This window comes from Pipistrellus hanaki (assembly GCF_964339955.1).
Source record: "Pipistrellus hanaki genome assembly, chromosome: 19".
Taxonomy (NCBI): Eukaryota; Metazoa; Chordata; class Mammalia; order Chiroptera; family Vespertilionidae; genus Pipistrellus; species Pipistrellus hanaki.
The window spans coordinates 7,302,268-7,321,884 of record NC_140521.1 but is presented as its reverse complement, the minus strand read 5'-3'; the positions used below and the strand labels follow the sequence as shown (position 1 = coordinate 7,321,884).

The window sequence follows — 19,617 nt, the reverse complement described above, 5'->3', positions numbered from 1 at the left end:
AGGAGGAGCCTTCTTTGACAATGAGCCCAGAGTAGCCAGTTAGCACTTGCCCTTTCATTACCGCTTCTTCTTCCCATTCCTTATCAGAGACTTTCCCTGTTTATGGTTAATCTCAAGGACCCCGCTTGTCAGCTCCATAAGAATAAGGTTAAAAAAAAAAAATGTTTGTTAAGTTCCTAGTGTCTGGCATCTCCTACTTGGGAAATTTTACTGAGTTATTTCCCTGAGTTATTTCAAATTATGGAGAACAAGAGTGTAATGAAAAGTTAATGCTCTTTTATTTATATATTAATGGCCTGGTGCACGAAATTTGTGCATGGGGAGGGGGTCCCTCAGACCAGCCTACACCCTCTCCAATCTGGGACCCCTCGGAAGACACCCCTCTCACAATCTGGGACTGCTGGCTCCTAAGCATTCTCCTACCTGCCTAACCACTTTGCGTGCCAGCCTAATAGCCCCTAACTGCTCCCCTGCTGGGCCAATCGCCCCCAACTGCCTTCACCTGCAGGGCTGAGGGGACTGGGGGACTCCAGCTGGATGAGGTGGGGCTAAGGGGACTAGGAGCCACCATCTTTGTGAGGACATGGCAATCAAATTAGCATATCCCCTCTTTATTGGCTATGGGCACTGTCATTTGTGAGGGTGTGGTAGTCAATTAGCATATTCCCCCTTTATTAGATAGGATACATATCTTAAAAATTAGTCACTTTTCTTTTTTTTTTTTTCTTTTTTTTTAATATATTTTATTGATTTTTTACAGAGAGGAGGAGAGAGGGACAGAGAGCTAGAAACGTCGATGAGAGAGAAACATCGACCAGCTGCCACCTGCACACCTCCTACCGGGGATGTGCCTGCAACCAAGGTACATGCCCTTGACCGGAATCGAACCTGGGACCTTTCAGTCCGCAGGCCGACGCTCTACCACTGAGCCAAACCAGTTTTGGCGTCACTTTTCATTTTTTAATTATACAAATAATATATTTTCAATGTAAAAATTAGGAATACATATAAACAATGGTTTTATCCTTACATATTTTCACCTTTGGATATACATATTTTGTTCAAATAATTCCTGCTCCTACAAAAAATCTTCAAAAATAACAAAACCAAACAGAAAAAATAAAGACAGACTGTTGCTAACTGTACCATCGGTGCTAATTTACATTATACACAAATCTATGTGAATTAATTTCAATTTCAACTTTTAAAATCTAAGTTGATGCTTAATAAACATATAACACTTTAAACAGCAGTGGTTTCAGAATAACCAAGAACTTGATTCAGGTGTGCTGTTGATAAAGAGCCAAGTATTATTCTTTTCATTAAAATAAGCAGCTTTTTTAGTATTGCATCCTTTGAGAAAAATGTTTTGCCAGTTCAGCCACAAGCTCTTCACATATGTACATTTACATATTAGTAAACTCTTCATTCATTCTGACGTTCTTGAAAATATTCATCAAACATAGAAGAAGACTCATCTTCATGTTCCTGACACAAAGGAAACACAAAATAGAAAATACATGAATTTCTCCCAGTTAGACATGGCATGTGTTTACATATTTCTCAGGTAAGGAATGCTCTCTAAAGAGCGAACACTCAGTGCTGGCTCTCGGTGCTGCACATAGGTAATAGTAACAATATAATATTTAAGGTGTTTATATCTCATTAGAAGCATTTCTTCTTCTTTTTTTAAATTCTTACCTAAAGTCATTTTCACTGATTTTTAGAGAGGGGAAAGGAGAAGAGAGGTAGGGAGGGAGATTTTAGGGGGGGGAGGGGGAGAGAGAGAGAGGAACATCTATGCAAGAGAGAAACATTGGTCAGCTGCTTCCCATATGCACACTGGCAGGGGATTAAAACCTGCACCTCAGGTGTGTGCCCGACGGGGAATTGAATCCATGACCCTTCCATGCACAGGACCATATTCCAACACACTGAGCCACAGAATAGAGCAAAACTGATATTGCTCTTTGAGCTCAGGAGTCAATTTCAGTAATCACCCAGAGAAGCCCGGTTACTGCCACCACTAAAACAAAAATTAATTTGAGTTCCTGGGATTACACAGGAGATCAAGGAGTGCAGGCAAACATTTTTACTAAAAGCCAATAAATACCCCTAAACCAGAAATTACCTTTGGTTCTTTAAATTCCAAGTCTTCTCCATACTGAATGGCAAAATCAATATGCTGTAATACAATGTTCATGCTTTCTTCATCTGACTGATCATAGGGCAAAAATCGAACCATGCTGTAGTCGTCAATCTATAAGTTGGAGATTTCAGAAAGGGTCATTCTGAAACTGTGCAACATGCTTAATTTTCAACTTATATATTTGAGGTTTATAACTGTTTATCATTTGTGGGGGAGGGGAAGGATAGACAGAGACAAAATGGAAAATCCATATTCATTTTTTTGGTCTGACTTACTAGAACACTAAACTTACTACATAACTAGATACTGTTTCATAGGCATTTATCTGAATTCAACAACCACTGGAGACTTCAACAGGGCACAGACAGTTCTGAACTCCCAAAATGGCTTGGAATATTGGACATGTCAGTTCATTTACTGGCCATCACCAATACCTGCTTCTAAATTAAACTGTGCGGGGGAGGAATGAAAAAAAAATCAAACTGCTGACTGGCCAGGCCACAGCCTGTCGCCACCACCTCCCCATTGCAAGGAAATAGGATTGGATTGTGCTTTCCGTAATGTTGGCCACTGACTGGACATCGATGAGTAACAAAAAAATGACAAGAACAACAATAAAAAACAATACAACCAGCTTACCAGTCCACATATAGCTTTAGTCAATTTTTTGAATTTTTTGCTTCTAAAGTCACTTGTGGAATCATCTAATAAAGAATACATGTCTGGATCTAGAAACCTTTAAAAGTGAGAAAGAGACCGATGAATAAAAGGAAGAAGAAACCCGATTTACACACAGACAGAATCTCACATGTAAATAAAGCTTAGAAGATTCATCTCTGCAACTGAGATCTGACTGTAATGGGGGTCATGAACTCACTTCTCAATTTCCTTCTTAGCTTTCTTACTCAGCAGGTCCATCTTCGTCATGATGTTAACTTGTGGAATTTCTAGAGAGATCATAGCGCTGAGGGCCGCCAAGATGCCAGAAATAAACTGAAGAAGGAAACAGGAAAGGGAAGATAAATCAGCAGGTGCCACCAAAATTCCCTAGTCTCTGCATGAAAGAGAGAGCAGAACTGGCCTAAATCAAAGAAACACTAATCCTAAAGAAAGGACAGTCCACGAATCAGAGGCTGACCCTTGGTTTCTGAAGATGTAGACTTAATCTATGGTGGTCACAAGTCTCAATTCAGACCATATCTTTCCCTTAAAAAATTCCTTAAGAGCTATTAATGAGAAATTAAGTTTTAGACAGTTCATAAACTAGACAAATAGCCCTCAGAGAATTAAAAATGCACATAGATAATATGCATCTGCCTCATTTTTCTTGGTAAGTTCTCCATGTAAAATCATAATTTACCATCTGAAGTGAAAATACATTATTATAATAATTTTATAAGGGATACTAAATAACTCTAGAGTATAGTTTGCGAAATGTTCAGAATCACACAATGATTAAGGGAGACTATTATCTGCTTGTACCCACGACTGAAATAACAACAGATTTATCCTCAAACCTTAAAAGACTCCACCATAAACTGTGAATCGACCAGAAAAACTCCACAGACTCGAAACTCCCACTGTTCCAGCTGCTGGACCAGTTGTTTCATCACAGGCAGATGCGTATACAACTCGATCTGACCTACATGAAGAAAATTGCAAGACTATTACAATCAGGAAATTTTAATAAATACAAAAAAAAAAATTTTCCCCATAAGATGGTTAAAAACAAATAGCCGAACCGGTTTGGCTCAGTGGATAGAGCGTCAGTCTGCAGATTGAAGGGTCCCGGGTCCGATTCCGGTCAAGGGCATGTACATTGGTTGCGAGCACATCCCCATTAGTGGGTGTGCAGGAGGCAGCTGATCGATGTTTCTCTCTCATTGACATTTCTAGCTCTCTATCCCTCTCCCTTCCTCTCTGTGAAAAATCAATAAAATATATTTAAACAAACAAACAAACAAACTACCCTGCTGAAGTGGCACTGTGGTTGAGCATCGACCTATGAACCAGGAGGTAACAGTTCAATTCCCAGTCAGGGCACATGCCCTGGTTGAGGGCTAAATCCCTAGTAGGAGGCATGTAGGAGGCAGCTGATCAATAATTCTCTCTCATCACTGATGTTTTTTCTTCCTCTCCGTCTCCCTTTACCTCTGAAATCAATAAAAATATATTTTTTAAAAATTAAAATTAAAAACAAACCAACAGCCCCAGCTGGTTTGACTCAGACGACAGAGCATCAGCCTGCAGACTGAAGGGTCCTGGGTTCGATTCCAGTCAAGGGCACATGCCTAGGTTGTGGCCTCGATTCCCAGTAAGGGACATGCAGGAGGCAGCCGATCAATGATTCTCTCTCATCTTGATGTTTCTATCTCTCTTTCCCTCTCCCTTCCTCTCTGAAATCAATAAAAACATATATATTTTAAAAACCACACCACCACCAACAAAAAAAGGTAATAATATATTCCATTTTAAGGGGTCTGACATCCTCTTGAAGCAATCACAAAATCATGAGGTTCATCACACTTTTTAGTTTTTGCCCATCAAAAGCAAGCGCTACAATTTTGTTAACCAGTGTCGCCCCAATAAACCCAATAAAAAGGAAAACAAGAAAGTGAGTGCTACAAAAGTAATGCAGTTTGGGAATATCCATCAAGATGGACACTTATGACATCTGCACCTTTCTGTGGGTGTGTGCATGTTCAATTAAAAGCAAAGGGAAAACGCGAGAGCCACCTATGATCAAAGCTAAGTTCAGCTCAAGTCTACAATTCACAATTTGGCTTACCAAGTCATATGCGCTTCTCTCTCCCCTACCAGCCTCACTTCCAACGTTTCCCTTTGTGCACTGTGTGCTTCCGCCACAACAGCCTTTCTGCTGCCTCAAACCCTCCTTCCTTCCTGCCCGCAGGCCTACAACACGCTACGACTTTTGCGTGGAGCACAGTCTCCCTCGCCTTCGGGCGATGGCCCAGCCTCCAGGCCACTGATCATAGCCTCTCTCACCTCCCTGCTGTGTGATGGTCTATGCCAGCAGCCGCCAAGCTTTCGGACCTCAGGGACCACTCGTGATCCGCGGACCACCAGCCGGCGACCGCTGCTCTGTGCTATTCCTGCCACAGAGGAGTATTAAGTAACACTTGGGTGGTTTTTGTTTACACCGTCTAGCACTGCCACTGGACTGTGAGCTCCGCCAGGGCAGAGACCATGGCTGCCTGGTCCTCTATGGTATTCTCCGTGTACAAAGGTACGCACTCAGTCAACTCAGTGAATGAGTAGGGCCAATGAATAAGAGCTTTCGTTGCAATCTGTCTAACTCCGGGCGACAAATGCTCACTGCACTTCCTCCTGCTGAGGACAGAACCCGCATGACTGTGAAGAAAAAGACACATTTACAGCCGAGACCGGTTTGGCTCAATGGATAGAGCACATGTGTCAAACACAAGGCCCGCGGGCCAAATCCAGCCCGCCAGGCCTTGCAATGTGGCCCGCACCGCGTTGTCATCACTGCACTCCGCTGTCAGTTTATGACATTGTCAGTTTATGACTGTTCAGTAAACCATTCGGCCCGCGATTTAGGCTGGATTTTAGATTTTGGCCCCTTCTCTGATTGAGTTCGACACCCCTAGGATAGAGCGTCGGCTTGGGGACTGAAGGGACCCGGGTTCGATTCCGGTCAAGGGCATGTACCTTGGTTGCGGGCATATCCCCAGTGGGGGGTGTGCAGGAGGCGGCTGATCGATGACTCTCTCTCATCGATGTTTCTAGCTCTCTATCTCTCTCTCTTCCTCTCTGTACAAAATCAATAAAATATATATTAAAAAAAAAAAAAAAGGTAACTCCTTTAAAAAAAAAAAAAAGACACATTTACATTAAAAAGACACACCTACCTGGGCAGTCAAAAAGGATGTAGTCATCCTCTACGTGGCCGAGGCAGCTCTCCAGCCAGTCGAAGTTATTGGCGAAGTACTCCATGCAGAACACCAGCCCCCCGTTGGGGCCAAACCGCAGAGCCTCGTCCTCCATCACGTCATCCACCTCGATCAGCTCCCGGATGTCTGGAAAGCACGGGCAGGCCGCGGCATAGAAGCACGTCCGTTTGAAAACCGCTATCCTCACAAGGGATAATTAACCACTATATAAAAACTCACACATAGGAGATTATTTCTGTACGTGGTTATTCCCGAGAGCAGGGTCTGTGGGAAGTAATTATTGTAGAGCCAGACAATAGAATTCTATGCAGCCATAAAAAGGAAAAGCTCTTTAAGTATTTATGACTATCACCCAATCTCCTAGTTATACTGTGAAGTGAAAAGTGTAAGGTATAGAAGTCCATGTAAGAATCTATCATTTGTGTTTAAAAAAAAAACATTAAAAGAGTTTTAAAAAAAAACAAACATTTAGGGGGCTCACTCAGAGTATGATCAGCAGTAAAGCAGAGTCACTGTAACAGCATTAAGCATGTAGTACAGAAGGGAAGGGTAGGGAGGAAGGTCCTTAATTGAATTGAGTACATAAGAGACCACGAGAAAGGATACTGCTGAACATAAGTGGATGTCATCAATCGACATTCAGTCTCATGCTGTTCACCCTGAAACCAGGGGACCATCGACGGATGGACAAGAACAGACCCAGAGATAAGGAGCCTCGGGTCAGACTGTTGGACCTCAGAGGGAGGGTGGGGATAGAAGGGAGAGATCAACCAAAGGACTTATGTCACACATAGGAGCCTAACCAGTGGTCAAGGACAATAGGAGGGTGGGGGCATGAGTGGGGAGGGGTGGGGGGTTAGAATGGGGGGTTGAGGACAAATATGTGATACCTTAATCAATAAAGAAATAAAGATTTAAAAAAAGAAACCAGGGGACCAGACTGTAGTAATATCTCAGCTACGGGGCCCAGCAGCCAGCATTCCCGGCCTCCTCACCCCCTAATTTTCCTGAAGGAGCGGGACAGCTCTGCTCAGGACTCACCAGCCATGACGGAGTAGTTGAAGTGTTCTGCTGCAGGATCAAGGTTCACGACCTGGACAGACCGATTGAGGGCTTCGCAGTGCTGGACCATGGTGGCACAGTAAGTGCTCTGCAATGCCACGTGGGTCAGGGGGTCAGAGCAGCAGCAATGTAATGTTATCCCCTGCACCCCGAGAAGGGCTCTACACCTGGGCAGTGTCTTGTAGGGACAGAACTGGGCCTCCATCAACCCCTGGGATCTAGACCGGGGACGGATTAGACAAAACTGGATTCCAGCTCGGATGGTGTGGCTCAGTGGTTAAACATTGACCTATGAACCAGGAGGTCATGGTTTGATTCCTGGTTGGGGTACCTGACCAGGTTGCAGGCTCATCCCGTTTGGGGGCGTGCAAAAGGCAGCCTATCAATGATTCTCTCTCATCATTGATGTTTCTGTCTCTCCCTCTCTGAAGTCAATAAGAAAATAAATTAAAAAAAACTGGATTCCAGCCCAAACCGGTTTGGCTCAGTGGATTGAGCATCGGCCTGCGGATGGAGAGGTCCCAGGTTCGATTCCGGTCAAGGGCATGTACCTTGGTTTCAAGCACATCCCCAGTGGGGATGTGCAGGGGGCAGCTGATCGATGATTCTCTCTCATCGATGTCTCTAACTCTCTATCTCTCTCCCTCTCTGTAAAAAAAACAAACAATAAAACATTTTTTTAATTGGATTCCAGCCGCCACTTAATAGCTGTGATCCTGATCAAAGAGCCTTTCTGTACCTCATTTCCCTTATCTGTACAGCCGGATTAATAGGGCTTATTTTAGAGGGTTGTTGTGGAAACAAATGAGGTGTTCAGCGCAGTACCTGAGGCACGAGTATACAATAAATGTAAGCAACTGCCACTCTTCTCCTTCCAAAACAACAAGCAGGGTCCTGAAGCCCAGACTGCAGAAGGGAGCTGCCAGGGTCTCAGGGGCCCCCCCGTACAAAAACCCGCCGGTCCCCTCCTCTGGACCCGAACCTCCCAGCTCCCCCCTTCCCCCCGCTCCCCCAACTCCTACTTTTCCCTCCTTCTTCCGCCAGATCCTCACCTTCCCGCTGCCTGCGGGGCCCATGACGAGCTGCGCATACCGAGGCATGACGACTCCAGGAGCCCCCGGAGCTGCCCGGCCCGCAGCTGCCACCAAGCCTGGCTGCCACCAAGCCCGGCTGCCACACTCCCTTCAGCCTTCGCGCGACGCCCGGAGTTCCGGGAACGTGAGCTGCGAACCAATCACAATCCAAGTTGCGCTTACATGCCACGCCTCCGAGTACGGAGCGCCCCACGGGCTAAAATCCCTTGTGAAACGCGTCCTAAGAAACGCGTCCTGGGAAGGGAGGGACGTATGCGCACGCGCAGAGGTGGCTGGTCCAAACCCGCGGCGGTGAGACCCGGGAAGCCTGGTTGCCTTGGTAATAACTGTTTACGGATAACGGCCAGCGCTCCGCGTTCCTGCGCGGGGAGCCTGGGTCCCTGGTCTGCGTACTGATAGTTGACACCTACGGTGACATTCGAGATTTGCAAATTGGCTGAGGGTCTGGAATACTGAGGTGGAAGACACTTCCTGTTGTGGAGGGGGCATGTAATATTTCCTTTCCGTGACGCAACCGTTCCCCAAAAAGATGCAAACGTGCAATAACAATGCGTAGTCCTCTGAAGAATTCCCGCTCCTCCCCAATGTGACTCTAGGATCGTGGACCTGCCCTCCCCGCTGTCCCGGAGCTATTCGGGGGCAGTGTCCGGAACGCCCCATAGGAGGCTAGAACCCAGCATCCGCCTCTGCACCCCCAGTATCTCCCGACCTGACGCAAGCGTGCTGACCCAGGAGGGGAAGAGGGAAAGCTTTCCCCCCCGCACACAGCTCGCGGTCCCCGCACCCGGGAGGAGATGCTCGGCCAGGGCCCGGTGGCCGCCTGGACGGACTGCAGCTCTTCCGCAGAGCCTCCGGCGGTGGCCAGGACCGAGGGTGGCGGAGGCGGGTGAGGCTGCGGGGCCCTGCGGGGTGAGGGAGGACGGGGACCGGCCGGGCCGTGACCCCCCATGTGGAGGAGGGGTTGGGAGCTGGCTGCTCCAATGCACCGGAGAGAGAGAGAGGCGGGGAGAACCTTTACTGTGGCCGGGGTGGGAAAAAGGGACGCCGACTCACTGTTTCAAAGGAAGGGTTTCTGAGGAGGGTTTGGGGCAAGGACAACGCGGTGACTGCGACAGTCACCTGCGTGCATCTTTCTGCCCCAGAGGGGGCGCTGGGAGACCTGCTGGGAAAGCGGCCTGGCCGCCGGACTGCTACGCAAACCCGGGTGAGATGGGGAGGCTGCGGGGACAAGCGTCCTTGGCTCCGTGGAGGGCTCCCAAGTCAACAAATCAGTTCCCTGTGTGTGACATGAGCTGCCTTTATGTCAAGTGGGGATTCATAATCGTCAGTGAAACAGATGACTATGAATATTAGGAGTACTTGACATTTTCACACAGAAGTTCATTTCTTCATAAATCTGTTTTATTTGGAGCAGGGTTTTCCTATTATTTCCTGATGCTGAAGACAGTTAAAGTCACTGCTGGAGGCAGTACCTCCTCATCCCTTTCATCAGTTATTCCCTAAAACAGTGAGCTGCTGGCTGTTTGCCAGTGCAGCTCCCGGCCACGGCGCCTGCTGCACCCAGGCCTTTTTTTAATTTAAAAAATATATATATGGTGGATTGAAGACTTCTTAAAGATGAGATGGGGTGTTGTGTTTCTTTTCTGTTCCTCTCAGTGCTTCGTGAAGTGCTGGATCCTAGAATATCAGGAGAATGAACTTGTGGAAGGAAGGAAGGAAGGAAGGAAGGAAGGAAGGAAGGAAGGAAGGGAGGGAGGGAGGAAGGGGGTTTTGTCTCAATTTGAGAAAAAATAAAATAACCTGTACAAAATTAGAAACATTCCAAATCCAGGGTTCTAAAACACCTTAATTACATACAATAAAAAACAAGATAACGGTCTTTTCCATAGTCAAATTACTTTATTAAAAATAAAGAGAACAAGAAAATATTATGGTTAGGACTAGAAGCCCAAACTACTTTATTAAACTCAATGTAGGAATTAGATTAGGAGGCTATAAAACTAAAGCTAAATGTGACTTAAAAGAAATCCTGTCTAATAATATGGCAAAGAAAATATCAAATATCAGATAACTCACTTTAAATAAGTCTGAAGCCATCTACACTAATAAAAGAAACATGCTAATTAACCACCACTCCACTCCACCCACAGCCAGTCAGGTGCCAGTATGCAAATTAGCCCACCAAGATAGCGGTAGCCATGGAACTGGATCAAGCAAGAGGCTTGGGTTACCCCCCACAATGGAGGAAGCCAAGCTTCCCACCTGCCCTGGCCAGCCTGGCCTCTGCTCAAGGCTACAAAGTTTCAACTGTAGAAGATAAATAAATCCCAGATACCTCCTTCCACCCAGTCCTGGCCTTTGCTCAGGAAGTGCTGAAAATAAAAGAAAAAAAGGAGGGGATGGAAACAGCCGTCAGCTCCTTACCTAGGCTGGCCACACTCCCATGGGGTGAGGGTCCCTGCTGGGGGGCTTGGCCAGCCTGCAAACAGCCATCAGCCCCTCACCCTGTCAGTGGGGGTCAGTTGAAGGTGATCAGGACAGTGAGAGGGGGCAGATTGGAGTGACCAGGCCAGCAGGGGGGCAGTTGGGAGAAAGCAGGCCAGCGGGGAGGAAGAATTGGGGAGAGCAGACCAGCAAGGAGGGGCAGTTGGGGGTGAGCACACTGGCACGGGGGGAAGTTGGGGGTGATCAGGCTGGCAGGGGGGCAGCTGGTGAGCGAGCAGGCCGGCAGGTAGAATGGTTAGGGGCAATCAGGCAGGCAGGCAGGCAGGTTAGTGATTAGGAGCCAGCAGCCCTGGATTGAGAGAGGGATATCCGACTGTTCGGGCTTGATCCCTGTAAACTAGCAGTAGGACATCCTTTGAGGCGTTCCAGATTGGGGTGCAGGTGGGGTTGAGGGACACTCTCCCACCCACATGCACAAATTTTATGCACTGGGTCTCTAGTTAGGATATATAACGGATATATAACCAGAATGACAGAAGAAAATTTGTAAGACATTCTGTCTGATAGAAGCATGAAAAGTATAAAGCAAATGCAATATTGTCCTTTTTTTTTTCATTTAAAATACCTTCTTTAATGCTTATAAAGCTGTCAGTTACTTGTCGTTACCACCTACTATTTACATCCTTTTTCTTTCTTTTTTTTAAACAGATCAGCTGGACATTCTTATTACCAGAATTCCAAAGGTATTGGTGAGTAGAGCACATAAATCAGATAATACCTATAATAACATGATTCAGAGAAGCCAATTCTGCTACAACTCTTACACAAAGGAGGTTTAAAAATAGATTTTATTAGCCTCCTTGGTGACCTTAGTCTTGAAGATTTCTCAGAGAACAATCAGCAGGTACTTTGTCTCCCATGAAGATATCTTACATCAGGTATTTAAAAAATAGTCTTTCAAAATAGCAACGAATCTGAAAACTGTGTTTATAACTGATGTTGGTTGAAAAGAAGAGAGCACAGATTGAAGGGAAATTTTTAAACGGAACAAACTCAAGGAACAAAATAATTCTTAATGCTGCTGTTTTCCTCTCCCTTGAAGTAAAGGATAGAGTGGCTGGAGTTGAGAGGATAAGATGCCCTCCCAAAGGTGTCTCACCAATTTTGGGGAGGGAGCAATTTCAGTTCAATGATATATAAACCTGGATTCACTTTGCTTTTCCTTGGAAATTGTATAGTCCTAACAGTTACCTAAGAAAAACATACATACCTGTAAATATATAGCTATAAAAATGCAGACATACATACAAATATATATATATGCATATATATATATATGTGTGTGTGTGTATATATATATATATATATATATATATATATACACACATATATATAAATAGTGTGGTTTTCAAATGGAATTGCTCATTCATATGGTCATTCTATGTTTAATATTTCGGAGAACTGCCACACTGTTTCTATAGCAGCTGCACATTTCACATTCCCACCAGCAATGCACAGGGTTCTAATTTATCCACATCCCTGCTAACACTTATTTTCTGTTTGGATTTTTTTCCTTTTTGATAGGCACCCTTATTGGGTATCTCCCTATGGTTTTGACTTTGACTTCCCTAATGATTAGTGATAGTGAGCATCTTTTCATCTGCTAATTGACAATTCATGTGTCTTCTTTGGAGACATCCAAAGTCTATCCAAGTCCTTTTCCCATAGTTCAGTTAGGTTGTTTGTTGTTTTGAGTGTATTATTTTTAAATGTTTGATTTTCTGTAACGAAATGCTAACAAGCTTTTGAGCAATTAAAATTTTAGACCAGGCTAGGATATGCATCTTAGAAATATTTATTAGCAGGGACACAAAAGATATACTCTTAGAGAATTAGCCCACATTTATGACGTCAGTAAGGATTTAAAATTATAAACTTGAGCCCTAGCTGGTTTGGCTCAGTGGATAGTGTTGGCCTGCAGACCAAAGGGTCCTAGATTCCATTCCAGTCAAGGGCACATGCCTGGGGACAAGGGCTCGATCCCCAGTAGGAGGCGTGCAGGAGGCAGCCAATCAATGATTTTCATCACTGATGTTTCTCTCTTTCCCTTTCTCTTCCTCTATGAAATCAATAAAATATATTTTTAAAAATAATAATAAACCTGAATGTTGAATTAGTATTCATTTTATTGTTACAATTTCCAAATGATGATTTAAAGATCATAATAACAGTTTCCAGGTGATTTTTCTATTTGTTGACAAACTAGTCTTTCATTATGCCAAATCTTAAATAACTAAATTTAAAGTTTAATATAAAAATTATAGTGGCCTTTGTTATCAATAACATTAAAACAAAAACTGTGCTTATTTAATTCACTTTATTAAGTAAAAACTTTTAACATAAATTCTGTCCTGCCAGTTTCATTTGTAATAGTCCAAAACTGGAAAAATCCAAATGTCCATCAACAGGTTTCTCTCTCACATCCATGTTTCTCTTTCTCTCTCGCTCTAAAAGCAATTAAAAAAATTTTAACAGCCCATGCTATTACTCCAGAATAATCACTGACACATGTAAATACATAGACCTTAATAATTTGTTGAACTGATCTTTCTCATGAAATTCACATAATAATGTCCTTGCCTACAGATGGAATCAAAGATGGACACAAAATGAACTCACACATAGCCAAGCTCCAAGAGTTATGGAAAACTCCTCAAATTCAAACAATTCACATCCCTAAATCAATGACAGATGTGTCCTTTGTAAAGGTATGCTAACTACCTACCAATTCTTTACTTAAATACCAATACTCTTTGTACTCAGAGCTGAACTTTTTATTGAAGACTGGAGGCCCGGTGTGCACCGGTGGGTCCCTCGGCCTGGCCTTCGGGGGTCGCGCTGAAACTGGCTCTCCACATCCCCTTTGGGCTCCCGGATTGCAAGAGGGCGGTTCTCGAGTGATGCATCCCAGAATCAGGCTCTCTCCTCTCTGGTTCTGGGTGCATCACCTGAGAACTGCAGCTGCCAAGTCACTGCAGCTTGGCAGCTCCTGCAGTGAGCATCTGCCCCAGGCAGTCAGTGCAAATCATAGCTACTGGATCGGGAGTTGAACAGTTGCTTAGGCTTTTATATATATAGACAAGCTACTTAAGATAAATGATTTAAAAAATATATCTATATATCTATATCTGTATCTATCTCTCTCTCTCTCTCTCTCTCTCTCTCTCTCTCTCTATATATATATATATATATATATATATATATATATATTTTTTTTACAGAGAGGAAGAGAGGAGGGAGAGCTAGAAACATCTATGAGAGAGAAACATCAACCAGCTGGCTCCTGCATGCCCCTTATTGGGGAGGTGCCCACAACCAAGGTACATGCCTTTGACCAGAATCCAACTTGGGACCTTTCAGTCCACAGGCCGACACTCTATCCACTGAGCTAAACCAGTTTCACTGAGAAATGATTTTCAACCTTTTATATCTCATGGCACACACAAACTAATTACTTAAAATTCTGTAGCACTGTAGCAGACCAAAAAATATATTTTTTGCTGATCTGACAAAAAAAAAAAAAAAAAAAAAAAAAAGGTATAGTTTTGATTCATTCACACCGGGCTGGTATTTTTGTGTTGGCTGTTGTCACTTTTACAATTTGACAATCTAAGGGAAGAGGTCAGGCTCTGGCAGGGTAACACAGTTGGTGAGAGCACTGTCCCGATACGCCAAGGTTACAGGTTTGACCCTGTCACGGCACATGCAAGAATCAACCAATGAATACATAAATAAGTGGAATAACAAATCTCTCTCTCTCTCTCTAATAAATAAATAAAAATTTAAAAAAAAAAAAGGGGGCCAGTGCCTTCAACTAAATAATCAGATATCAAATTCTTGTGGCACACTGGTTGGAAATCACTGACTTAGAGGGTAAGGTACTGCAGAAGACAAGGCATCCAGCATATTGTGTTGGAAATCACTGACTTAGAGGGTAAGGTACTGCAGAAGACAAGGCATCCAGCATATTGTGGAAATCACTGACTTAGAGGGTAAGGTACTGCAGAAGACAAGGCATCCAGCATATTGTGACGCACATAATCTTTGGGTCAACCATGGATACAAGAATTTTATTATAGATTTTTAACAATGTTTTATTGATTTTTTACAGAGAGGAAGGAAGAGAGAGAGCTAGAAACATCGATGAGAGAGAAACATCGACCAGCTGCCTTTGTACATGCCCTTGACCGGAATCAAACCTGGAACCTTTCAGTCCGCAGACCGACGCTCTACCGCTGAGCCACACCGATTTCGGCTTATTATAGATTTCTTATCATAAGAGTTCTTTCAGGGCTTTATGGCCTTCAGATTTTATGTACCTTTATGTAGGAAACTCAATGCCTCAAACATGAAGACACTTGAGGAAAGTTCTATTCTAGAGATAGAAATCCAACCTCATAAAGATTTCTCTCAAAGACTACAAAATTAGAAGGAAGTAAAGAAAATTGCAATAAGCCTTTAATACAACTATTGTTCAATATTACCCATTAAAAATTATAGCTGGCAGGGTAGCCTCTCCAGAGCAACACAAATTAGGCTTACTAAAGATCTGTGCCAACTGGTAATTTTCAGGCCAACCTTTTGAATTTCCTCTGTATTATTACCTATCCAGTTCAGTAAATCCTGTGTGTGTGTGTGTGTGTGTGTGTATACAAGTGCGCACGTGCAGGGCACATAAGTAGTGGAGTCTTGCATTTTATTGTAGGTAAGTGTTAACTTCTAAAATCAGCAAATACAGTGAAAATATTAGTCGAAATTACTTATATCAGAACCCATCAGACTATCCCTCCATCTGTCCAACTCAGTTATCCTTATGGTTCTAGAAAAGACTGTTAGTTTTTTTGTTTGTTTGTTTTTTAGTTAAACTAAGTAGAGTAATTGGGTTGCTTTTAGATACTACTTTATATAAAGGTGAGATGCTCATATTCACTGAGAGGCTCATGGGAATTAAGACTCACTGATTGGGGTGGTGAACATACAAAACAATACACAGATGATGTGTTATATAATTGTACACCTGAAACCTATATCATTTTATTAACCAATGTCACCCCAATAAAGCCAATTAAAAAAAAGCACCACACACATACACGCACACACATACACCCCAAAACAGCCTCACTGACATAACAGTGGACTTATATTTTCCTCACTCTTCTAGGGCATTGGCCCTCAAACCTCATTGGGCATCTGAATCACTTGAGTGGAAATGGCAAGCAGAGTCACATGTACTATTTAAATGGCCATTTCTTTCTCTCTCTTCTTGGCCAAATTAATACAGTTGAATTTGCTTAAGTAAAACGTACAGGTGATACACTCTGCTAAACATTCATCCTTTCAGATAAACGCCTATAAATCTTGTTCTGTCTTTTAGCATCCAGACCTCACCATAGGCCAGAAGCATTATCTGTGCAGCACTGATAAGATCTGTAATGTGAACTATCTGAGGGTGTTAATGAAGAGGCAGTACATGCATATGATCCAGCACAACTCTCACAAGCCAGGCAGGTGCACCTGCAATTAGTTTCTTACTAGTTGTCACAAGAAAAGAGAGGGTCCTCTAACTGAAGTGATTTCTGTGACAGGCGTCCTCACTCATCACAGGAGCCACCTCAGTTCTCATCACCCCCAGAAGCAGCATTACCCCTGCACTACGTGGCGACACCAACTGGAGAGAGGGGACTCAGTGCCTTCCAACATCGCAGCGGCATCTGCACCTGAAATGATCATACAGCATTCCCTTTGGCGACCCGTGAGAAACAAAGGAAGGTCTGCTTCTTATTGTTTAAAAGGAGGAAAATGTACCCCAATTTCATTTGAAGGGTAGCTAAATGATATTAAAACTTATGTTCCCTATTATGTTGACCTTTGCTAAGTTCAAAAGCGGCTGGACAAAAAACACAAAAGGATGTTCTTACAGTCCCTTTATTGAGCTGACTGGGATATGCCACATCTTTTAGAACTTATTTCGTGGAATTGTCAACATTTCTTGGTCAGCTAGAGATATGGAAGACTGCCCTTTTCAGTGATTCCCATTCAAATTCAAAATAATGCAAACACTTCCAAAAGGAGAAGCCTATGGTGGCTTCTGCACAGGGAAATAGTATGAACAAAAAAGGAGGGAAAATGAGATAAGAAGCCTAATTATTCAACCTGCATAATAGTTAGCTTTGCATTTCAGGGTTAATAAATCACAGGAGACTTCAGGAGGTGAAAGGGCTCTTTGGTGATGCTGGCAGTTTAACAGAGACTCTGTATAGCCTTCCACAGTCATTAGGCAGCCGTTCACTTTGCTGGTTGTGATTAAGATGCTTTTCTTTCTTATAGCTTAAAAACTGGATATGTGTCTAAAACAAGATGTAAGTCACTGAAGATTTTTAGAAAACCAGGCAGACTGTTCATGCAATCAGGTAAATATAGAATTTGAAAAATAGGCATTTTTAAATACTTTATGCTTAAAAAATAATTAAACCAAATATAGATTAATTTATATTACAGAAGCCATTGAAAATTTAGAATGTGATTTGCTTGTACTGCTCCAAATAAAACTAAACATGAATATATTTCTGCTTGCATTTAAAAGAACACACTGCTCAGAAGAGTAAGATTCAAAATATTTCTAATTATAAATTGATATAATGTTACCCAGCTGGCATGGCTCAGTGGTTGAATGTCCACCTATGAACTAGAAGGTCACAGTTCGATTCCCAGTCAGGGCACATGCCCGGGTTTCAGGCTCAAACCCCAGTGAGGGATGTACAGGAGGCAGCTAATCGATGATTCTCTTATCTTTGATGTTTCTCTCTCTCTCTCCCTCTTCCTTCTCTGAAATCATAAAAAATACATATATTTTTTAAAAGGTATAATATCAAGGTTAGAGACTTAACAGAATTTATCATATCAGAACTCAGATTCACAAAAACATGCCTTTTTCCAAGCCTAGCTCTTGTTTTATGAGGTAGTGCCATTTTTTTTGAAGGATAACATAGTTTGTATAGCATCAAATAGTTTACAAAGGGCTATTATCACCAATACCATTTTAATACTACTCAACAAACCAGTGGAAGCAAGCCAAGCAGGTGACAGAGCAACTCAGACAAATCTAGACTTGGGAAGGATCGGCATAAAGGATCCTTCTACAATTACAGAATAGCACAAATGAAGAAAACAAAGGGAGAAGAAAGACCAAATGCTCAGAAGTATTCCTAAATGGAAAGGATTAAGTGGAAGTTACATCATTTCCTAGTTACTACCACAGTGTGACAGTGCCATTTAGCTCTGCTGTAAATACCATACTATGCCTATCTAAGAATTGAGGGAAACTGTAGGGATAAAGGCAAGTCTGGTTCCAAGGCAGAGGAAAGGTCCCTGTGGTCCCTAAGAGAAGAGAGATAAGAAGGAACTTAAGATGGAGAATGCTGAAACTGTAATTTCTCTCTAATCAATAGATTTTAAAAAATAAAAGGCGCTGGCTGGAGGTAGACTAAGGCAGGGAAAAAATAGGAACGTCTGTAATAGTGTTAACAATAAAAATAAAGTTTCAAAGCAAATGAAAAATAGAACTTAGTAACAGAATTTACTGTACAATAACTTGGGTAGAATACAGCACTGGCTATCTTTTTTAACATTAAAAAATAAATTTTTACTGAATTGAGAGGAAGGGAGGGGGAGAGAAAGATAAAACTATCAATGATGAGAATATACCCTGACCAGAATCCAACTGTGACCTTCTGGCCGAGCAGTATTGAGTGTATTATTTTTAAAAGTAAAAGATTTGGGGGAAAGGGGAGTTAAGTTTTGAAAATGTAAGCAATCTGTTTTTGCTAAAGGTTTATTAATAAGGTAGGTCATTTTGAAGGTTGTTCGTATATACAAATCTCAATTTTTAGGATGAAATACGATTTTGTTTCCAAAACAGACATTCTAAACTCTTTTTCTTTTGTCTTTAGTTTCTACAAATGATTTTGAATCATACACCAATGAAGAAATAAAGGAAGATTTACTAAGTAAGTGTATGCAATCAATGTCAATTGAAGAACAGGGAGAACATCTGATGTTAACTTGACAATCTTGTCTTATATATTGATAATGTGCCAAAGGTAGGGGTAGGGTTTGTGAATTGTGTCCTCTCTACATTTAGGATGATACTGTTATTTACCATTAAGTCATTAAGTAATTTTGGTTTGTTCAGAAATGTTTAAACCATGTAATTGGTTTGATGTAGTTCCATGTTCCAATGTTATTTGTGTAATAAAGTGTCTGTGTAAATATATCCTTTTATTTCTAGCTAGATACAATTAAAATTTTTGTCACTTAAAATTGAATTATTTTTTCTTTAAATCTGACAACTACATTGTATAATTTTCTCTGTGTTTACAATAAGTCCTAAAACAGCAGCATTAGAATATCTGACAAATATTTTCTTGATTGGACTGAGGGAAAGTCTTGAAATATCCGAATATGGCATAGCATTTAATAGAGATAACACCCTGGATTGCAAAATGATGCTTAATAAATATTTGCTGCTTGAATACAACTGAAAAATGGAAATGTCAGTTTGCCCTATTTTATGAAAATTGCTACACAAACACTTGGCCTCTCAAACTAGATTAAGTTGGGGGTGATTGTACTAATAAGAGGATTCTTTAAGTATATATTCATTCTAGGTTGCTTCCCTTCTAAACATTAGTGTTAAAAAATTTTTTTTTTGTTAAAACTTGAAAAATGGGGCAATTTAAAGCAACTGTTTGAAGGATCTCTCCTGATTTAATATGTCCATATGGCATATTATTTAGAAAATGAAATCAGAGTCCAACATTATGACCCAGAATATTCTAAGAAATGAGAGAACTCTAAAAAGTCAACTTTAATGCTT

The 19,617-nt window shown here is 42.2% G+C and overlaps 2 protein-coding genes across 3 annotated transcripts; one reads left to right on the top strand and one right to left on the bottom strand.

Annotated features, from left to right (window-relative positions):
- Positions 1-257: 257 nt before the first annotated feature.
- GPN3 (GPN-loop GTPase 3) lies at positions 258-8,355 on the bottom strand. Its single transcript, XM_084867709.1, has 9 exons — positions 8,196-8,355; positions 7,123-7,231; positions 6,040-6,207; positions 3,667-3,791; positions 3,027-3,142; positions 2,789-2,885; positions 2,132-2,260; positions 951-1,488; positions 258-706 (listed from the first exon to the last, which is right to left on the bottom strand). Exons 1-8 carry the CDS (start codon positions 8,241-8,243, stop codon positions 1,426-1,428), a joined length of 855 nt encoding a protein of 284 aa, XP_084723835.1. The 5' UTR covers positions 8,244-8,355; the 3' UTR covers positions 258-706; positions 951-1,425.
- A 142-nt stretch (positions 8,356-8,497) lies between these two features.
- FAM216A (family with sequence similarity 216 member A) lies at positions 8,498-19,461 on the top strand. Of its 2 annotated transcripts, none has more exons than XM_084868085.1 (7): positions 8,498-9,123; positions 11,391-11,425; positions 13,329-13,450; positions 16,117-16,246; positions 16,328-16,511; positions 17,070-17,152; positions 18,692-19,461. In XM_084868085.1, exons 1-7 carry the CDS (start codon positions 9,032-9,034, stop codon positions 18,805-18,807), a joined length of 762 nt encoding a protein of 253 aa, XP_084724211.1. In that variant the 5' UTR covers positions 8,498-9,031; the 3' UTR covers positions 18,808-19,461. The 2 variants fall into 2 exon arrangements, with proteins under 2 accessions (XP_084724211.1, XP_084724210.1); XM_084868084.1 differs by having other exon boundaries at positions 11,391-11,431.
- The last annotated feature ends 156 nt before the right edge of the window (positions 19,462-19,617 follow it).